The sequence below is a fragment of the Varanus komodoensis genome, unplaced genomic scaffold (genome assembly GCF_004798865.1).
Source record: "Varanus komodoensis strain SLA01 unplaced genomic scaffold, ASM479886v1 scaffold1, whole genome shotgun sequence".
Lineage (NCBI taxonomy): Eukaryota > Metazoa > Chordata > Lepidosauria > Squamata > Varanidae > Varanus > Varanus komodoensis.
The window spans coordinates 43,834,871-43,850,594 of NW_025335268.1; the positions used below are offsets into that span (position 1 = coordinate 43,834,871).

The 15,724-nt window shown below is 44.0% G+C and overlaps 2 protein-coding genes across 7 annotated transcripts in view; one reads left to right on the plus strand and one right to left on the minus strand.

Annotated features, from left to right (window-relative positions):
- Positions 1–377: 377 nt before the first annotated feature.
- Positions 378–6,451, minus strand: ABRACL (ABRA C-terminal like). The gene is made up of 3 exons (XM_044448908.1): positions 6,299–6,451; positions 2,564–2,630; positions 378–897 (listed from the first exon to the last, which is right to left on the minus strand). The coding sequence occupies exons 2-3, from the start codon at positions 2,622–2,624 to the stop codon at positions 713–715; spliced, it is 246 nt and encodes an 81-aa protein (XP_044304843.1). The 5' UTR covers positions 2,625–2,630; positions 6,299–6,451; the 3' UTR covers positions 378–712.
- Positions 6,452–12,202: 5,751 nt separating this feature from the next.
- The window catches only part of REPS1 (RALBP1 associated Eps domain containing 1), a 59,135-nt gene continuing 55,613 nt past the window's right edge, over positions 12,203–15,724 (plus strand). For 2 of the 6 annotated variants that reach the window (XM_044423623.1, XM_044423600.1), the window contains exon 1: positions 12,203–12,660. In XM_044423623.1, coding sequence (XP_044279558.1) covers positions 12,508–12,660 — 153 coding nt within the window. In that variant the 5' untranslated portion in view covers positions 12,203–12,507. The remainder of the gene's footprint in view (positions 12,661–15,724) is intronic. The other 4 variants (XM_044423586.1, XM_044423608.1, XM_044423593.1 and 1 more) reach the window with 2 other exon arrangements.

Consider the following 15,724-nt stretch of genomic DNA (forward strand, 5'->3'; position numbering starts at 1 on the left):
TTTGATTCTTGAACTGAAAGGAAAATAGACGTGGGTTTTCTTACAGAGAAAAGAGAGTCTCTGGTAATATCTATTGAGGACTGTCTTCCCACTCTGCAGTGATTCAAAATGAAAATGTTGTGGCAATCATCTTCCTTTCTGGCCACAGTCTAAAAACTCAAAAGCTTTATGCCCCTCTGCAACAACTCTGAAGTCTTCAAGTTCAGAAAGAGACTTATCACAGGAAACTGCTGAATATAAGATGTGTCACATGTGAGAAAATTCTATTAAATATTGAGTTTCAAATTAATCCCTTTCTAATTCTGATTTACTAGTACATTTTGCCTAGGGCAACTCCATTACTAAGCAGAGAAATAAAAGCAAGTGAAAACCATAAATCTGGCCATCTGTTTTTTATCTTTGCAGCATATAGTAGATTGCAAACACAGCTAAATTATTAGCATAATCTTCTTTTCAAACATAAACAACAATGCAGACCATTTAAAATGCAATACCTGAGACCAAAAAAGGGGAGTTGTTTCATTGTTTGATCTAACAGTCATTTCCTGAAATGGGTTCACTAAAGATTTTTTTTTTAAGATTCCCAAAGAAAAACATTCAATTTTTATTAAAAAGATATATAGGAAAAATACATTTTCATGCAAATATGCCTTGGACTGAGGAGAATTTTGTATATTCATTTACCTGAAAAAGATAATGCCATATTACTGAACTAATCCTGAAGTAACAAAATATCAACATTGTCATGAACTCCTTGCAAAAGCAGCTCTCCTGGATAACTAACAATCTTCCTCCGTTTTGCAGCTTTAAGAGTCCCCACTAAAGCTTCAAAAAGGTTGGCACATTTTTCATCAGCAAAAAGCACTCCAAACTTCACACTCAATGTCCCATCAGGATCTAGACAAAAGAATTACAATACAGTGACATATAACACTGATTCAATCAGGCATTTGTGAAGAGTTCATATTTTTAAATACTTTGTCTTGTTTTTCCATTTTGTATGACTCACTTTGATTTGCGTGTTGAATTGCTGTAAATCACCTTGGTTTACAGCAAAAAGCAGTCAGTAAATGTTGCAAATAAGTAAACATTCCATCACACAAAAGAATCATAGTGGTAGCATTACTAACCATTTAGGGTGAAAAACGTAACACCATTTAAGCTCAATCCAGTTAAGTTTAGTCATGATGAACAGTATGAAACTAAACTGAATTTATGGCCACTAAGAAAGAGCCATGTTTTTAAAGGTTTTTAAATTATCTTCCCTCAAAGGTACAACAGTATATTGAACATATATCACTACTAGCAACATTCTTACACCACCAAGACACTGGCAATGCAAGAGGGGGAAATTTGGCACAGCTGAGGCATCAAAGGAATTGGCAGAGCTAAGGAATGGGGCTTAGCAGGAATCCTACAAATGCTCAAGGCTTGGGCTTGTCCCTGTGCTACAAAATTGGTGGAAGTAAAACACTTTCACTTCATTCAGTGAAGAACCTTGCAGCCTTCCCCAAGCTGGTGCCTCCAGAGGCATTTGGACCACAACTCCCAGAATGCCCATCCAGCAGGGCCATTGACTGGCAACTCTGGGTGTTGCAGTCCAAACTTGTCTGGAAGACACAAGGTTGGGGAAGGCAGTCTTAGACAATTGGCCTTTAGGAGTAAACAAGGAGGAGCGAGTATAAGTTGATATATTTCTCCAAGATCTCTGCAGCTCCTCCATCCCAACTGCCCAAAGTATCCCAAGGAATGCAGAGCACTCAAATAGCCCTGGCGACATAGCTCCACACACCTTAGCTTTGAATGTGGGCAAATAGTGTGCCACTAAACAACTCTGCATTATTCAGCAAGTAGTGGAAGTGTTCCTTACAAAGGAAACAAGGAGCAAGAAGACACTGGGTGAGTTTGCATGGCAAGCATTGGTGTTTGTTTGTTTGCACAAGTTGATCTGTCATGTTCTGCTCCCACTCCTGTCCAGGATCCCCTCTTACAGCAGGAGGACTGGGTGCCCGATCAGCAACTTCATCCTCCCTGCTACATTTCAGGGTATGAGCCCTGTTTGCACACAGAGACTGACAGCTGCAGGAAGCTGAACTGGGTCAGGATCACAGCAGCCACAGAGAGAAGCCTTGTTCTCGAACATTTGTCCGGCAGCTGTTTTGAACTGCTACCCTCATAAGCCACTGCCAGCATGGCCAGACAGTCAGGAATGATGGGGCTTGTAGTCCAAAGCAACTGCAAGGGGAAGGTACCCTTGTGGAGAAGTGCACCTGTCATCAGCTTTCAAAAGCACAGATATCTTAAAAGGAAAAGATTGGCTTCCCCATCCTAAATAATGCCATCAGAACCCCAGAGGCATCTGGTGGGCCACTATGCAAAATGGATTAAATGGACCGTTGGTGTGAATCAGCAAGACTTTCCTTGTGCTGTTCTTATTCAGTTATTTATTTTCAGTAGTTAAAGGGTACCAGATAATAAAAAATGCTTGAGTGAAGCTCTCCACAAAGTTCCTATTGATTACTATTTTTCTTCCTTTTTTAACCACCAAGTTCTAAGTACTTACTTTTGGTCCCCAGCCGCCGAATCTCTTCAACTAAAAGGCTGATTTCATGATCAACATTCATTGTCACCTACAAAGAAATCATTTTTTAATGAGTTACAACTTGTTCCAGTTCATTGCCTTTCACATCTGCACCGTATCTCCTGAGACCTTGAAGCCAGAATCATTTACACACTAGTTAGGCAGCAGTGAGCTGTTCACATGTAGCATTTGGTTTCAACACACAATCAGTGGGAACACATAGTGTGTGCGGTGCCTCTGGTCTTCTGATGCAAACGTGACCACCTTGGCCTGTAACCCAAAGTTAGCCTAAGAATAAACTGCAGGTCTGTGGTGTGTGTCCTCACAATTCATGAAAACACTTCAACCTTTGAGAATGGCAGGTGGCACTACAGGAAAAACCAAGAAATCACCCAGTGATCAGTTGTTGTGGGGAGAGGGGGTCAGGGGCATGTGATGGAATCCCAGGGAGCTTGATTTGGGCTACAGCCTTCAGATTTACCCCCTAATCATGTCTACACTGATTGGCAACAGCAGCTCTCAAGGGTTTAGCAGGAATTTTTCCCGCCCTACCTAGAGACGCCAAGGATCAAGCCTAGGACTTTGTTAGCTACGGTCTTTCCTTCATGTATATTATCCACAGAATGCACTGGGATATATGCAGCAGCTGAATGTTTGGGCAGCAGGAATGATATGTCTGCAGAAAATTTGAGAACAAACCTAAAAATAATGGCTGCCACATTGAAAATGCCTTAGATTGCTTTGATGACAGTAATTACCAAGCCAAACATATTATTACTATTATGTATTATTATTTGTTTTATAAAACTGCCTCCAATAGTCCCATTTGCTGAGGTCTGGCAAAGCCCACCACAGATACCTGCCTTGTCCAATAGGGCAGTAGGGTCTACAAGCCTCCATCTTAGTTTCCCATAATGCACCGGAGTGACACTACATTGGGCACTCTGATGAGGCATTGTGAGAAATTGAAATGGAGGTTCCATCCAAATCACCTGAGAAGCACTGCTGCAGTTGCTAATGCAAAGTAAACCAGAAGCGGGCCACTAAAGGGCACACTTCCCAGGCTGCCTCACAACTGAACCTGTCTTCCTGTCACTCATGTAGCAATGCTGTGCAGCAGTTCCCCATTGAGTCATGCAATGCTGACAATGCTACCATAACAAGAGTGTTCTTCATTGGGGAAATGATGCAATCCGTGTGCTAAGCAAACTGATCACAAATAGCTCTGCATTGCAGAATTGTGTCTCTTCATTATTTTAATATTGCATAGCTTTTATTAGTGCTTAACTGTTTGAGTAACTGTATATAAAGTCTGTTTGAAAAATGTCAGCAAGCAAATAAAATGGTACTCATATCACTCTAACGTCAGGTGCTTTAACAATACCATCTCTTCAAAATGTTGTATCTCATTGCAATCACATTAACTACCTGAAGCAAATTGTTTGCCAACCAATCGCATCTTCATCAGATAAAAATAAGTATAGCTTCTGCATATGAACCACACAGGTCTTCCAGAACTTTCCAGAAGAATAGGTCTTCCATGAACAGGGTGCAATAAACATCTAAGTATCCTATGCATATTTAGAGATTGAAAAGTCCTACAACTACATGGGCATCATCATCATCATCCCATTACATGTTATGATTCAATCACATTTTACTATTATTATTTTATATTACTTTTTTCCTCTTGCAAGGAACCCCAGGCAGCTTCATGATTCTCCTCCACTCAGTTTTCATTTTCACAACAACCACCCCATGAGATGGGTTGGGCTGAGAGTCCATGACAGGTCCAAAGTCACCCTGTGAGCTTCATGGTTGAGTGGGATCTAGATCTCCCAGGTCCACAGCCCAAGACTCTTACTGGCACACCACATTGGGCGTTATAGGACCTTCTGTCTCAGCAAGCATAAGTTCCTGGGCTGTAAGTTCCTGTGCAGTTCATAAACTACCACTGTCCCTGTCTGTATGTCATGTTTCCACAGCACATGTGGGGAAGCTGTGGCCAATATGCCCCATGTGGCCCTTGGCTGCTATCTGTGCAGCCAGCAGTACCTCTGGGAGCCTTAGCACCTACGATCAGCAGTTCTCTTGGAGAGAGAGCTCACCATGACCTCTGGGAGAGGGGAGTGGATTTGCAGCAGGGAGATCACAATCTTGTTCAAGGATCACAAATGGGCAGGGTAGGTTTCAGTCTCAATCTCTCCCACACTAGAGACTTTCAAAAAGGCCATCTGAGTGGGATGGTGTGACCTGGTGTCCTGCAACAGCAGGGGGTTGGACCCCGATGGCCCCTTCATGGCTCCTTCTAGTTCTACTACTCTATGATTCTATTATTCCCTGCAAAGCCTGCAAGCAAGCAAGATTGTCCCCACGACACGCACCCAAATCCCCTCCCATCGCTTTCCATGCTAGGGTTCCAATCCAGTCTGCAGCCCTGTGCCTACTCTAGAGTGAACGAGAAAAGCTGCTGGAGCCACATTTTAAATGCCTGTTTTGGCCCTCATAGGTGAACACACATGTGCTCGTGGGCTCCTGGAGAGGAGGGTGGACCTTCTCCCCAGCGAGCGAGAACGGGAAAGCTGGCAGAGACAGGCAGGCCCGCAGAACCTGAAGGCGCTCCTGTGGAGAGCAACCAGAACGCCTGGAGCTCCCCGTCAAGGGTTGCCAACACATCCTTTCCAAGCGGGTGACTGCGATGCTCTCTACGAACGAGTCGCGCTGGCGCGATTAGCAACTTCCCGAGGCGGTCGCCACATTCACACCCTAATTTGGTCACGCTGCCTCCGAGTTCAGACAATGCAAAAGGCTTCGACCGGCTCCCGCAGCACGCCGCCGGGCCTCCATCTTCCCCGCGCTTCAGGCGGGAGCGAGCAAACGGCCCCCGTGTCCTCGGCGGCAGCGCCCACTATTCTCGCGTTGCGCCCCCGAGAGCGCAGCAAGGCGCAGGTCGCAGCACAGCGAGGATGCCGGAGGAGGCGGCAGCCGGCTCGACAGGAAAGAGGGCCACGCGGGAAGAGCCGGCGCTGCCCTCCGAGCACCCGTCACGCGTCCGCCCGACGAGTCCCAAGCACGTTATGCGGGGGCACAGATCTCATTGTTTTTAGTTGGAAGCCCGTTCAGGATTGCAGTCTTAGTAGACTCAGGGATGATAGGCAAAGCACCAGCACCATTAGCATGAGCGCTATTAGTGGGCGCTAGGCAGAAGTTCAGCCCTAGTTAAATAGGAAGCCCCAAGAAGGGAGCGTGGCCGCTCCCCAGCACCACCAAGCCGGCATCAATCCCATGCTTGGCCACTCGGAAGCAAGCCTCATTGAGGTCCATGGGACTTATGCCCGTTAAGGCCGTATAGGGTGGCGCCCTGCGCGTGGCAACGGTATACCTGGGAAACCCTTTGCCCTCTACCAAACAGCAAAGGGCAGCAATAGCGCTTCCAGAGCGAGATCGAGGGTGGGCTGGAGGCATTGCGAGCCCCCTCCCCCGCCGATCACGCTCTTGCCGGTCTCCGACCGCGTGCGCTGTCACATGGATCCCGGTGCGGAAGTGCTGGATTGATCCCACCTTTCCCTTTTGCAGCAGGCGACGCCTTGCAGCTCCTTCGCGAGCCGGACGCCCCCAACCCCCGAACCCCGCGCCTCCAGCCGCGCCGCGCACAACCTGCTGCCCGAGCGCGCCTCTTCGCGACCTCGTGGCGCGTCCCTTGCGCGCTCCACTCACCTCGCTGGATCCACCACGCCAGCCGGCTCAGGAGGATCTTGACTTTGGGGTAGCCGGTGGGGGATTACACAGTAGCCGCCTTCGGAGGCTAAGTGCAAGAGGAAGTGTGGCTCACGGAGGGAGTGTCAGAGGAGGGAAGCTGATGCCAAAAAAAAAAAAAAAGTGCAAGAAAGATTGAGCGTGAGCAGAATCGTAGGTGTCGCCCTCGTAGAGGAACAGAAGCCGGCGACAGAGGGGCGAAGGAAGAGAGGGAGGGCGGAGGTAGGCTCGGCTTCTGCAGGGTTCTCGGGAGCGGCTCTGCTGACTCCGTTTTCAACAAGTGACGTGTAGCTCTGCGTTAGATGAAGGCTGCTTCTGTCGCACCTGTATGCCCGCTAGGTTGACCCAAGAGCGCCGATCGGTGATTCACAGGTAGGAAGGAGCTTGCCGTACATCAAAACGTGCGGACAGAACTTGGTCCGTCGCCTCTCAGCCACACAGCGCGTTTCAACGGGCAGATGCCACGCATTCACCTACGAATCAGCAGCTGATTTACATCCATGCGGCAACGGGCAAGATGTATTCCATCGGTGGCCCTTCCCACAACATCAAAGCTGCAATCCCATACGCACTTAACCTAGGAGCAAGTTCAATAGGAGTACCGACTAGATAAATACACGGAGGGTTAAGTTGTAAAGGGTTTTCACATCTTTATGGAAGGGGAAATGTGAAAACAATTCAGAAATGTCCATTCTTTGCTTTCACCGCTTTTTACTTTCTAATTAACCTGCCCCTAAATGCAAGATAAAAATGAGTACAACAGGCAAGGGAATCTATGAGAGCAATGCAAGTTTGAATGCACTGTGAATTTTTAACCTTTAAAAACCCTAATCCTTTGCTTTTCTTTGACTATCTGTGCACATACATACAGGCACTTCTAGGTGGAGGGGATCCTAGCACTGCCAGTTAGAAGACAATCTGCACCATTTCATCTTTTTCACAGTAACAGATTTTCTGTGGTAAGAAAAAGGATAAAAGTAGTAGCAAAGAAATACCAGAGGACTGTGAGTGGCTAATGGCCTCCATAAAATTCCATGAATGAGGCAGAGCAATGGCACAGTAAAAGCCTTGTTTGGAAACACCCTCAGTTTAATTCAGGCAGGTTTGTATACATCTCTTTTCAGAGCCAGCTGGACACAGTGAAAGGAAAGCTTTCCGGTTCAACCTTTTGCCCCACATGAACAGATGTGCTCTTCAGAGAGTACAATACATGTTTCTGTTTATGGGAAGTAATCATAAAGGCTGAATGATAAAGGCTGTAATTCTGTACAAACTTACTCAGACAAGTGAGGCTTACTCCTGAGCAAACAGGCATAGGATTGAACTATTGGACTAGAAACAGAAGTCTAGGTCTCAAGCTAGGCCTAGAGGCTCCTAGCTAAGGCTCAGCATCCCCCCTCCTGCCAGTTCAAAATCCCCTTCCACTGTCAGGCAGAAGATCTTAGTGAGTTCCCCTCCAGGAGGTAAGGTGATTGAATGCATAGCTGCAGAGGGCTCTCAACTCTATACAGGTACAGTAGGAATTGACTTTTTTTAAATCATGGCTTTCTTCAAGGCTGCTGATAACAATCAATCAAAAGTGCAGTTCCATAAACAACTGCACAAGTAAAGCATCAGAATGTAAAACCATTTCAGCCCTAAAGCTTTTCTAACCCTGCTTGTGAAAAACGATGCCTAACCACTTAATGTTACTCTGTGCAACTGTTAAAGGTACAAGAATCTTGTCTTCCTCCAGGCATCTTTAGCAACAGGTAGTTTGGCAGAGCCCTTCCTTGGTTACACAGCTTTACTGTGTGCTGCTGGCAAAAGAGCTCTTTAACCCCTCCTGCATCAATAGTAGAAGAGGCTTAATCAGAACTGCAGCCAGGAGGAATTAGGGGAAACATTTGTCAAGACCATACTTCACTAACTAGGCACAGGTAGGGAGTTAAAGAATCTTGAATCAGTATGAGCAGGTACATAATATAAGCAAATGCCTAAAACCAGGTGCTTCAAAAGCAGAAACATTTTGAGCAAACAAGTGACCAGGTTACTTATTGTTTCCTTGCCATGCTGTTTCTCCACACAAAATCCAAAAACTTGCTAGTGTTTTCAATAAAACCTCAAATCTTCAATAATTTCACACAGTATTTTCTAAATCTTTGGAGTCACAGAAGTCCCATTTTGATTAGCCACACAATCACAAATTTTGTTGATATTTGGTTGACCTAATAAAGGTATTACACTAATAGGTATTTTGGCACATTTTTCCATTCATTCTAGCAGGATGATCAATGGTCAGGAATGCTGTGATTTGTAATCCAAACATCTGGAGGACACCAACTTGGAAAAATCAGTAAGATGTGAGTTGTTGGTTGCCTATGAAGTAGTTTAATGTTTTTAAATTCAAGCAAACACCTCAAATATAGTACTCCATGAAGTTATGAAGAGATGCAAGTGGTAATGACATACCTAACACCAAAAGACTGAAATTTTGCTTCATGCATTCATTTCTAAAGGAAAGTACATTTCACTGGGTTTTACGGTTTATCCAAATTGTTTCTAAAGTAAGAAGAACATGTATGAGAACATTCACTGAGGTCAAAGGTCAGGAAGCAGATACCACATTTCCTTTAGAACAATATAAGCAGATAAGTACACGGAAATTGCTCTAGCTGTTTTTGTCATAAAGCTTCCTATTTACTCTTTAGCATAGTTAACTTAAAGAATCAAGTTCTCACCCTTTACGTAAGTTGGTATACTATGGATATGTTCTAGGAAGTCTGTATCGCTGAATAAACATGGTGGTCCAGACAACTTAAGGGGATAACACAAGATGAAATCACTTGGTGGCAAAGAATAAAAATTCAGATTTGTATCTTTTAAAAGTAGCCATCATTTCTAGTCAGAAGATCAAACAAACATAATGCATAGCATAGTAATATATTTTTTAAACAGTTTACTAAAAGATAAGTCCTATGACTCAGTAACAGAGTATATGCTTTACGTACATGCAGAAGATTCTAGGCTTAATTCCTTAATTTCCATATTAGGCCAGGAAAGGCCTGTGAGAAGACTGGGAAAGTCTCTGTCAGTCAGTATAGTCAGTAGTGAGCTAGATGGAACAAAAGCCAGATGTGATGTAAAGCAGTTTACTATCTCTTTCAGAAGTGCTTGATCTAAGAACAGGCATGATATAGCTAGAACCCCTCACTGTTCAGTAATACCAAATTTATTAAATAGCCTGGGAAATTTGTTATGGCTCCCACAGTGACTAGACATAATGATGGTCCCCAAGTGTACAGAGATTGCCCAAATTGTCCATCTGGAATGATCTCTACAGTGCAATCCTATGCATGTCTACTCAGAACTAAATCCTATTGAGTTCAAAGGGTTCTTTCTTCCAGTCAAGTGTATATTGCAGGTATAATTTTAATAGTCTGCAGCTGCAATCTTATATAAGAATAAATTCTCCTGCATTAGGGTGGCACTGTGAGTTGAAATGTTAGAAAGGAAATAATTAAGGAATGATAAAAGTGTGTACACAAATTATGCAACAGAAACCAATGGAGTTGATAGTTCTTGTAGACTCTTTTTTTTAAACCCCTTCACAAACACCTGCTTTTAGTGGAAATGGTGACCTGACTGCTGCTGGGGGGAAGGATTGTGTCTCACTTCCTTTTTATGGTTCATTCTGTCTCATCAACCTTGAGAATATTGTGGTTAGTCAAGTCCTCTAGAAAAGTTGATAAACACACAGCTACCTCTGATGCATTGGTGGGCCAATGCGGGGTTTCCAGAAAAGGAAACAAGAAGCAATTGGTGTGCAGGTCTCTGGATACTTCCCTTTTGCCATGGTAATCATATGCATGAACTAACTTGGCACACCATCCACAGCCAAAACCAAACTATTGTAATCCCTCTTCCCCTCCACAGTCTTAGAGTCTCCTTCCAACAAGCCCTATCCTCATTCTTCAGAAAGTGCCCAGGCCCCTAATCTGCCTAAACCTCTGCAATTCTCAGAACAATTATATAAGCCTTCAAACCCAAACTCATCATGTATGCCTATGGTCTTATCTTCTATGCTCAGCAGTCCTCAGTTTAAGGCACTGAATGGGCCTTGGTGCTAATCACCCAAAATCCTGTGTGTGGATGTCTACCATATTTCGTTTTCTGATTTGTATGATTAATAGGTCCAGGACTGTTCACCTTATACAAGCTGGATGAATCCACATTAGACTTTTTATAGTGTCTTATTGCAATAAGTTAATTCTGCACAACTGATCATTTATACATTTTAATTCTTGTGTAGACAATAAGCAAACTATTTTTGAATCAGACCAATGTCTGAGTCAGTGGGATAAATATGCCCAGAAGTGCTCTGGCCAAAGTAAAAAAATCCATTAGAACAGCTATCTCGTAAGGTGTGTACATGTGCCCATGGAGGCCATTCATTAATAAAATTTTAAAAATATTTTTGGCCTACCAACTTCTATCAGCCCTGTCAGTCATAGGCAAGGGATTATGGGAGTTCTAAGCCCAAGCTTCTGAAAGCCACAAGTTATTCACACTTGGCATAACTCTTGAAAGTTACTACTATAGACCATTTTGGACGTTAAAGCTGAAAACCTATACAGACTTACCTTGGCATAAGGACCATTGAATTCAATAGTATTTACATCTGTGTAAACATGCACAACATTGTACCTTAAATCCAAAGTACATGTACTGGCAAGTAAGCTCCAATAGGCCTTGCTTCTGACTAAGTATGTATACAATTAAAATAGTGCTACAAAAACTGTCAGTGAATTTCAAGCATGCTGATCATTTCACTTTTTTCAGTGTCATTTGTCTCACTTACGAAGCATTATACTGCAATACAGGATTTAATCAGCCCAACTGTGTGGCTGTTTAGTCTGAAGCTGAAACCAAATGAGAATGAGAATTCTGCTCATACCTTTTAGCTGTTGAAGTGTACAATGAGGTTGCAAGCTTTGAAGCAAATAAAATGAGTTAAGTGTTACCAGGACAAGAGTGCTAGTAGTCTTCACAGACACAAACCTTCCATAGGCCATAAGCATGTAATATGACATCAACACAGAACCTTAAATATATTAGCAATTGATAGCCTGGTTTGACCATTATCACTGAGTGAAGGACTAGCAGAGATAAATAACTGTGGAAACCTGTGTAAGCGAGCCATCCAGACACTGTGGTATTGGACGGCACATAAAAACTTTAAATAAATACATTCATATACTCTAGTTGAAAATGCACTTGCTTCAGGGATAACAAATCCAGTATTTCCTTCTGTACTTTTTGCTCTACTCGCTTCTCCTTAAAAAAAAAAACAACTGACCAGTACCGCGGCTTAACTTATTTATTTATTTTACGTATATTTATTTCATGTTTATACCGCCCCACAGCACAAAGGCTAGCCTATCAAAGGGTGAGGCGGCCAAAAACAAAAAAACAAAACAAAACAAAAAAACAAGTGGGACTCGGCCTTTCCAAGAGCACCCGCCCACAGCCGTCCTCCGAACCGACAGGGGGAGTCCAAAGGGCCTCCTCCCAGTAAAGTATTTATTTGATTTCCGAGTTTTTAGTCTGGGAAACCTTAATGAAACTCTATAGTAGCTTAGCTTCACATCCGGGTCCCGCACACGCGTTCCCTTGAGCTGTTTCTTATAGGAACAGAATGAAACCGAGTTAGCCGACATTGGACCGTCTGTTACGCGTGACTTCTTACGGAGGCGAAGCGGGCGTGGCTTAGAGACTGGCAAGGGTGACGTACAGAAACTTTTTTCAGATCTTACGCACGCACGCACGCACGCACGCCGTGTTCTCGCGCGCGCAGGCACGCCCCCTTCCTTGGGGTCGCGCTTCCTCCAAGTCGTCCAACCTTCTCCCTGAGCCCCCCCCCCCCCCCCCCCCCCGCTCTCCAACGGCTCCTTCAGGCTGGCTGGGAGGCTTCGCGAGATTAACAAGCAACAGCTGAGCCGGCGCGGCGGCGCGCACAGGCGCGCGCTCAGGCTCGCTCGCTCTCTGCGGAAGGCCTCCCCTGCTGCCCAGCCGCCACCGGCGCAAAACGGCGGCAGTGGCGGCGTGCGAGCGCGGTCCCGCTTCAGTCCCTCCTTTCACCCCACCCAGTCGCAAGATCGATTCCCGGGGCAAGGCCGGGCTAGCGTAAGATGGAGGGTCTGACGCTGAGCGAGACGGAGCAGCGCTACTACTGCGACCTCTTCTCCTACTGCGACACCGAGAGCACGAAGAAAGTGGCGTCCAACGGCCGGGTGCTCGAGCTCTTCCGCGCCGCGCAGCTGCCCAACGAGGTAGTCATGCAGGTAATACGCCGCCTCTTTCTCGGCTCTGCTGCCGCCTGCCTCCTCCGCACGGAGGAAGGCCGGTCACCATGCTTAGGGGAGCGGGAGGCGAGGAGGCGCGTCTCGTTCCCCTTCTCCCTCCTGCCTTCCCCAAAAGGCCAGGACGTCGTTGCAGCTGCTTTCCCCAAGCACCCGCTCACACAGCGCCCGCCCAGGGCCTCTACTGCCGGCCAGGGAGTTCCTGCCCCTGAGATGTCGTGTGGAGGGTTGAGGGACGTCCCGGTGGAACAAGACGTGCAGCGAACGGGGAAAACGGGAGTGGGGTCCCATCTGTGGCTATGAGAGCCTCTAGCCGTACAGCGTTTCCAGTAGATACTGTACTGCTTTTTCTAGACAACAACAACAACATACTCCTTACAAAACTTAAAATACTTACACAGCACAAGGTTTGTGTGCCTTCCCCCCCCCTTTAATACTTCAAAGAAAGGAATGCGTGTCATTGGTAACTTGGGAGAAAAAGATTTAATCTTTACTCGATTTATTCCCAGGGGATTTAGAGGTAGCTTGGGCACCACATAAGAAGGGAAACCTCTTAACTAAACTTTAGGATGAAGCATTGCTCAGATCCTGGCATGATGGTATACGAACAAGTATGATAGCTGTCTACTTAGTTAAATTTGTAGGACCAGTATCCAAACTACAAGGCATGCTTTCATGAAAAGAGTAAGATTAACTCCTTAGATGCCTTGATGCTCTGCTATAAGATTAATTTTGCAGCAGTTGAATATTCCTTTTTCTGGGATTCTGTGACGGTTGCACCATGCTGTTTATTAAAAGTACTGTGCCTCAGACTGAGTTCAGTATGGTGAACTAAAAGGTAGGTAAGCATTGCTCATTTTCACTTACGCTGCAAACTTATTTCAGTAATTTAAAACATAATCTTCACTTGCAAGTAAGCATTGAAATATTGGGATCGTCCATGGTTTGTGTCAGCATGCAGCCATAGACATAAGACTTGATTTTCATGCTGATATTGGATCCCATAGTATTATGAGCAGTTATTGTGAGACACTGTTCTCAAATGTTTTATTTATTATTATCTTGTAGTACAGATATTTATAAAAGTGATTAGAAAGATAGTGATTAAAAAATTCATTTGGCTTGTATGCTGCTCCATTAGCCATACGCTCTCTGGGTGGTTCACAACATAGCAATTAAGGGCGAGATGTTAGTATGCAGTGGCAGAGTTCTCATGAGGAGAAACACTTTCAAGCTAATGGATAAGGTTGGGATGTAAATGGGTGTGTTACATTGTTTCAATATATTTGGAGGCTACAGTATGAGTTATGAAGTTGTTAAAAACCACATACTGGGCAACTTTGCTAACACTATCAGGTTAGTAGCATCACACCTTCTATAAAATGGGCATGGCCTTCAAGCTTGACACAACTGGAGTTCATCTAAAAGATAAATGCTTTGGCAACGTTAATTCTGTTTGCCTATGAACACAATTGTTATGTCTAAAAGGACTCTGTCTTGAATTAGAGTTGAACAAGACCTCAGTTATGATAGCTTGTGAAATGAATACAGTTGTGTTTGATCTTTGCTTAAAGTGTGCGTGGTTTGGTACTGAAGTGTTTTCTGTATGGTTACCTCTTTGATAAAAGTAATGAGCTGGAGGTTCGAGTAACAGAAAGCCTTAATATAATAACAACATATACTATGAAAAACAGCACTAACTATTTGGTTATGTTAATCACTATTTATTGTAATTTCCATTTGTAAACTTAGGTTCTCAGAGTTTTTGAATGATGCATGACTCTTGTTAATACAATTTGAGGCAGCATTTCATTGCAAATGAACAAACCATGATTTATTTTGTGAGCATAGGTAAGAAAATATGCTTGCTCCCACATGCTCACAGTGCTGTTTTCTAATGTGTGAACCCAGAATTCTGAGGTGTTTAGAGTTAAGCAACCTAGATCTTCAACCCAACATTGAGTTAAAATGCTTTTTTTAAAGCTCTAAACAACCCAGCATGCTGATTTCACATGTCATAACACAGAAATAAGGGGCTTTCCTGGGTTGTTTTGGAAAGCAGAAGTGGCAAGCAAGTGGGACAAAATGCACTCGCTTCCGTATGTCTATTCTAATTTCTCAGAATTACACACAAATAGATGCTTTTCTAGAGTAGTTGCCTCTAAGATCTAAGGTAACACTTATGTTTCCCATTGATGGTGAAATTGTTCCCCCAAAGTGCTTCAGGCACTCCCTGAAGTCTTAAAAGTTCTGCAAGTCTAAACTTCTGCAAAATACAGTTTTTTAATGCCATACTGCAGATAAACACTTGATAATAGTGTAAACCAGTAGGAACAGGTGTTGAAATGGAAGTCAGAGCTACTAACCCTTGTTAAAATGGATTGGATAAATGTGTTGTTTAACCCTTGATTAACCCACAGTGGGTGAGTCACTGCAACATGTCACAACCCGTAATTGCCCTGATTGGAGCTTTCATATTCAAAATGGTAGCCATATGCACTGGAACTAATTATGGCTTACGTAACTCATGCAAAACCACCATATCATGCTACCTGGCCTGTCTTGCATCTTTAGAAAAGCAGGAGGATGTCATGGAATGCCTCCTATTCCCAGAAAGAGTATTGAATAATCTGTAGTACTAGTCCAGACAATATTGCCCTGAAATTGGTATGTATTACATAGATCACCCAAGTAGTAGTCAATATAGCTAATGTTCATCCTGTCAACCAATTCCGGCAGTGCAAGCCACCTTTGTGACCTTAAGTACAAAGATTCATGGCTAAGTCCTTTGGCTGACTGCTTTAGTATCTCATTTGTTTCTCTGCTTCTTGCTCTAAATAGCTAAAGAGGAATTACCAAATGCTGATTTAAATTCTGCTGTCTTAATTTCTCTTAGGATCCAGCTTCAAATAATATGAAGCCCATTATCAATAAACATGGAAGTAAAATATTGTCAAGACAGACTGGGAGGAAAGTGGTGCAGTAGAGATGAATATTAGTAGAATAGTTCAGGAAAATTCAAGCAATAGCACTGTTTTCAGAATAA

Excerpts from the sequence above, each read along its gene's own strand:
- ABRACL (XM_044448908.1), bottom strand. The coding sequence starts at position 2,624 with ATGAATGTTGATCATGAAATCAGCCTTTTAGTTGAAGAGATTCGGCGG. Across the intron at positions 898-2,563 it reads TCGGCGGCTGGGGACCAAAA|ATCCTGATGGGACATTGAGT; the intron begins GTAAGTACTTAG and ends TCTTTTGTCTAG.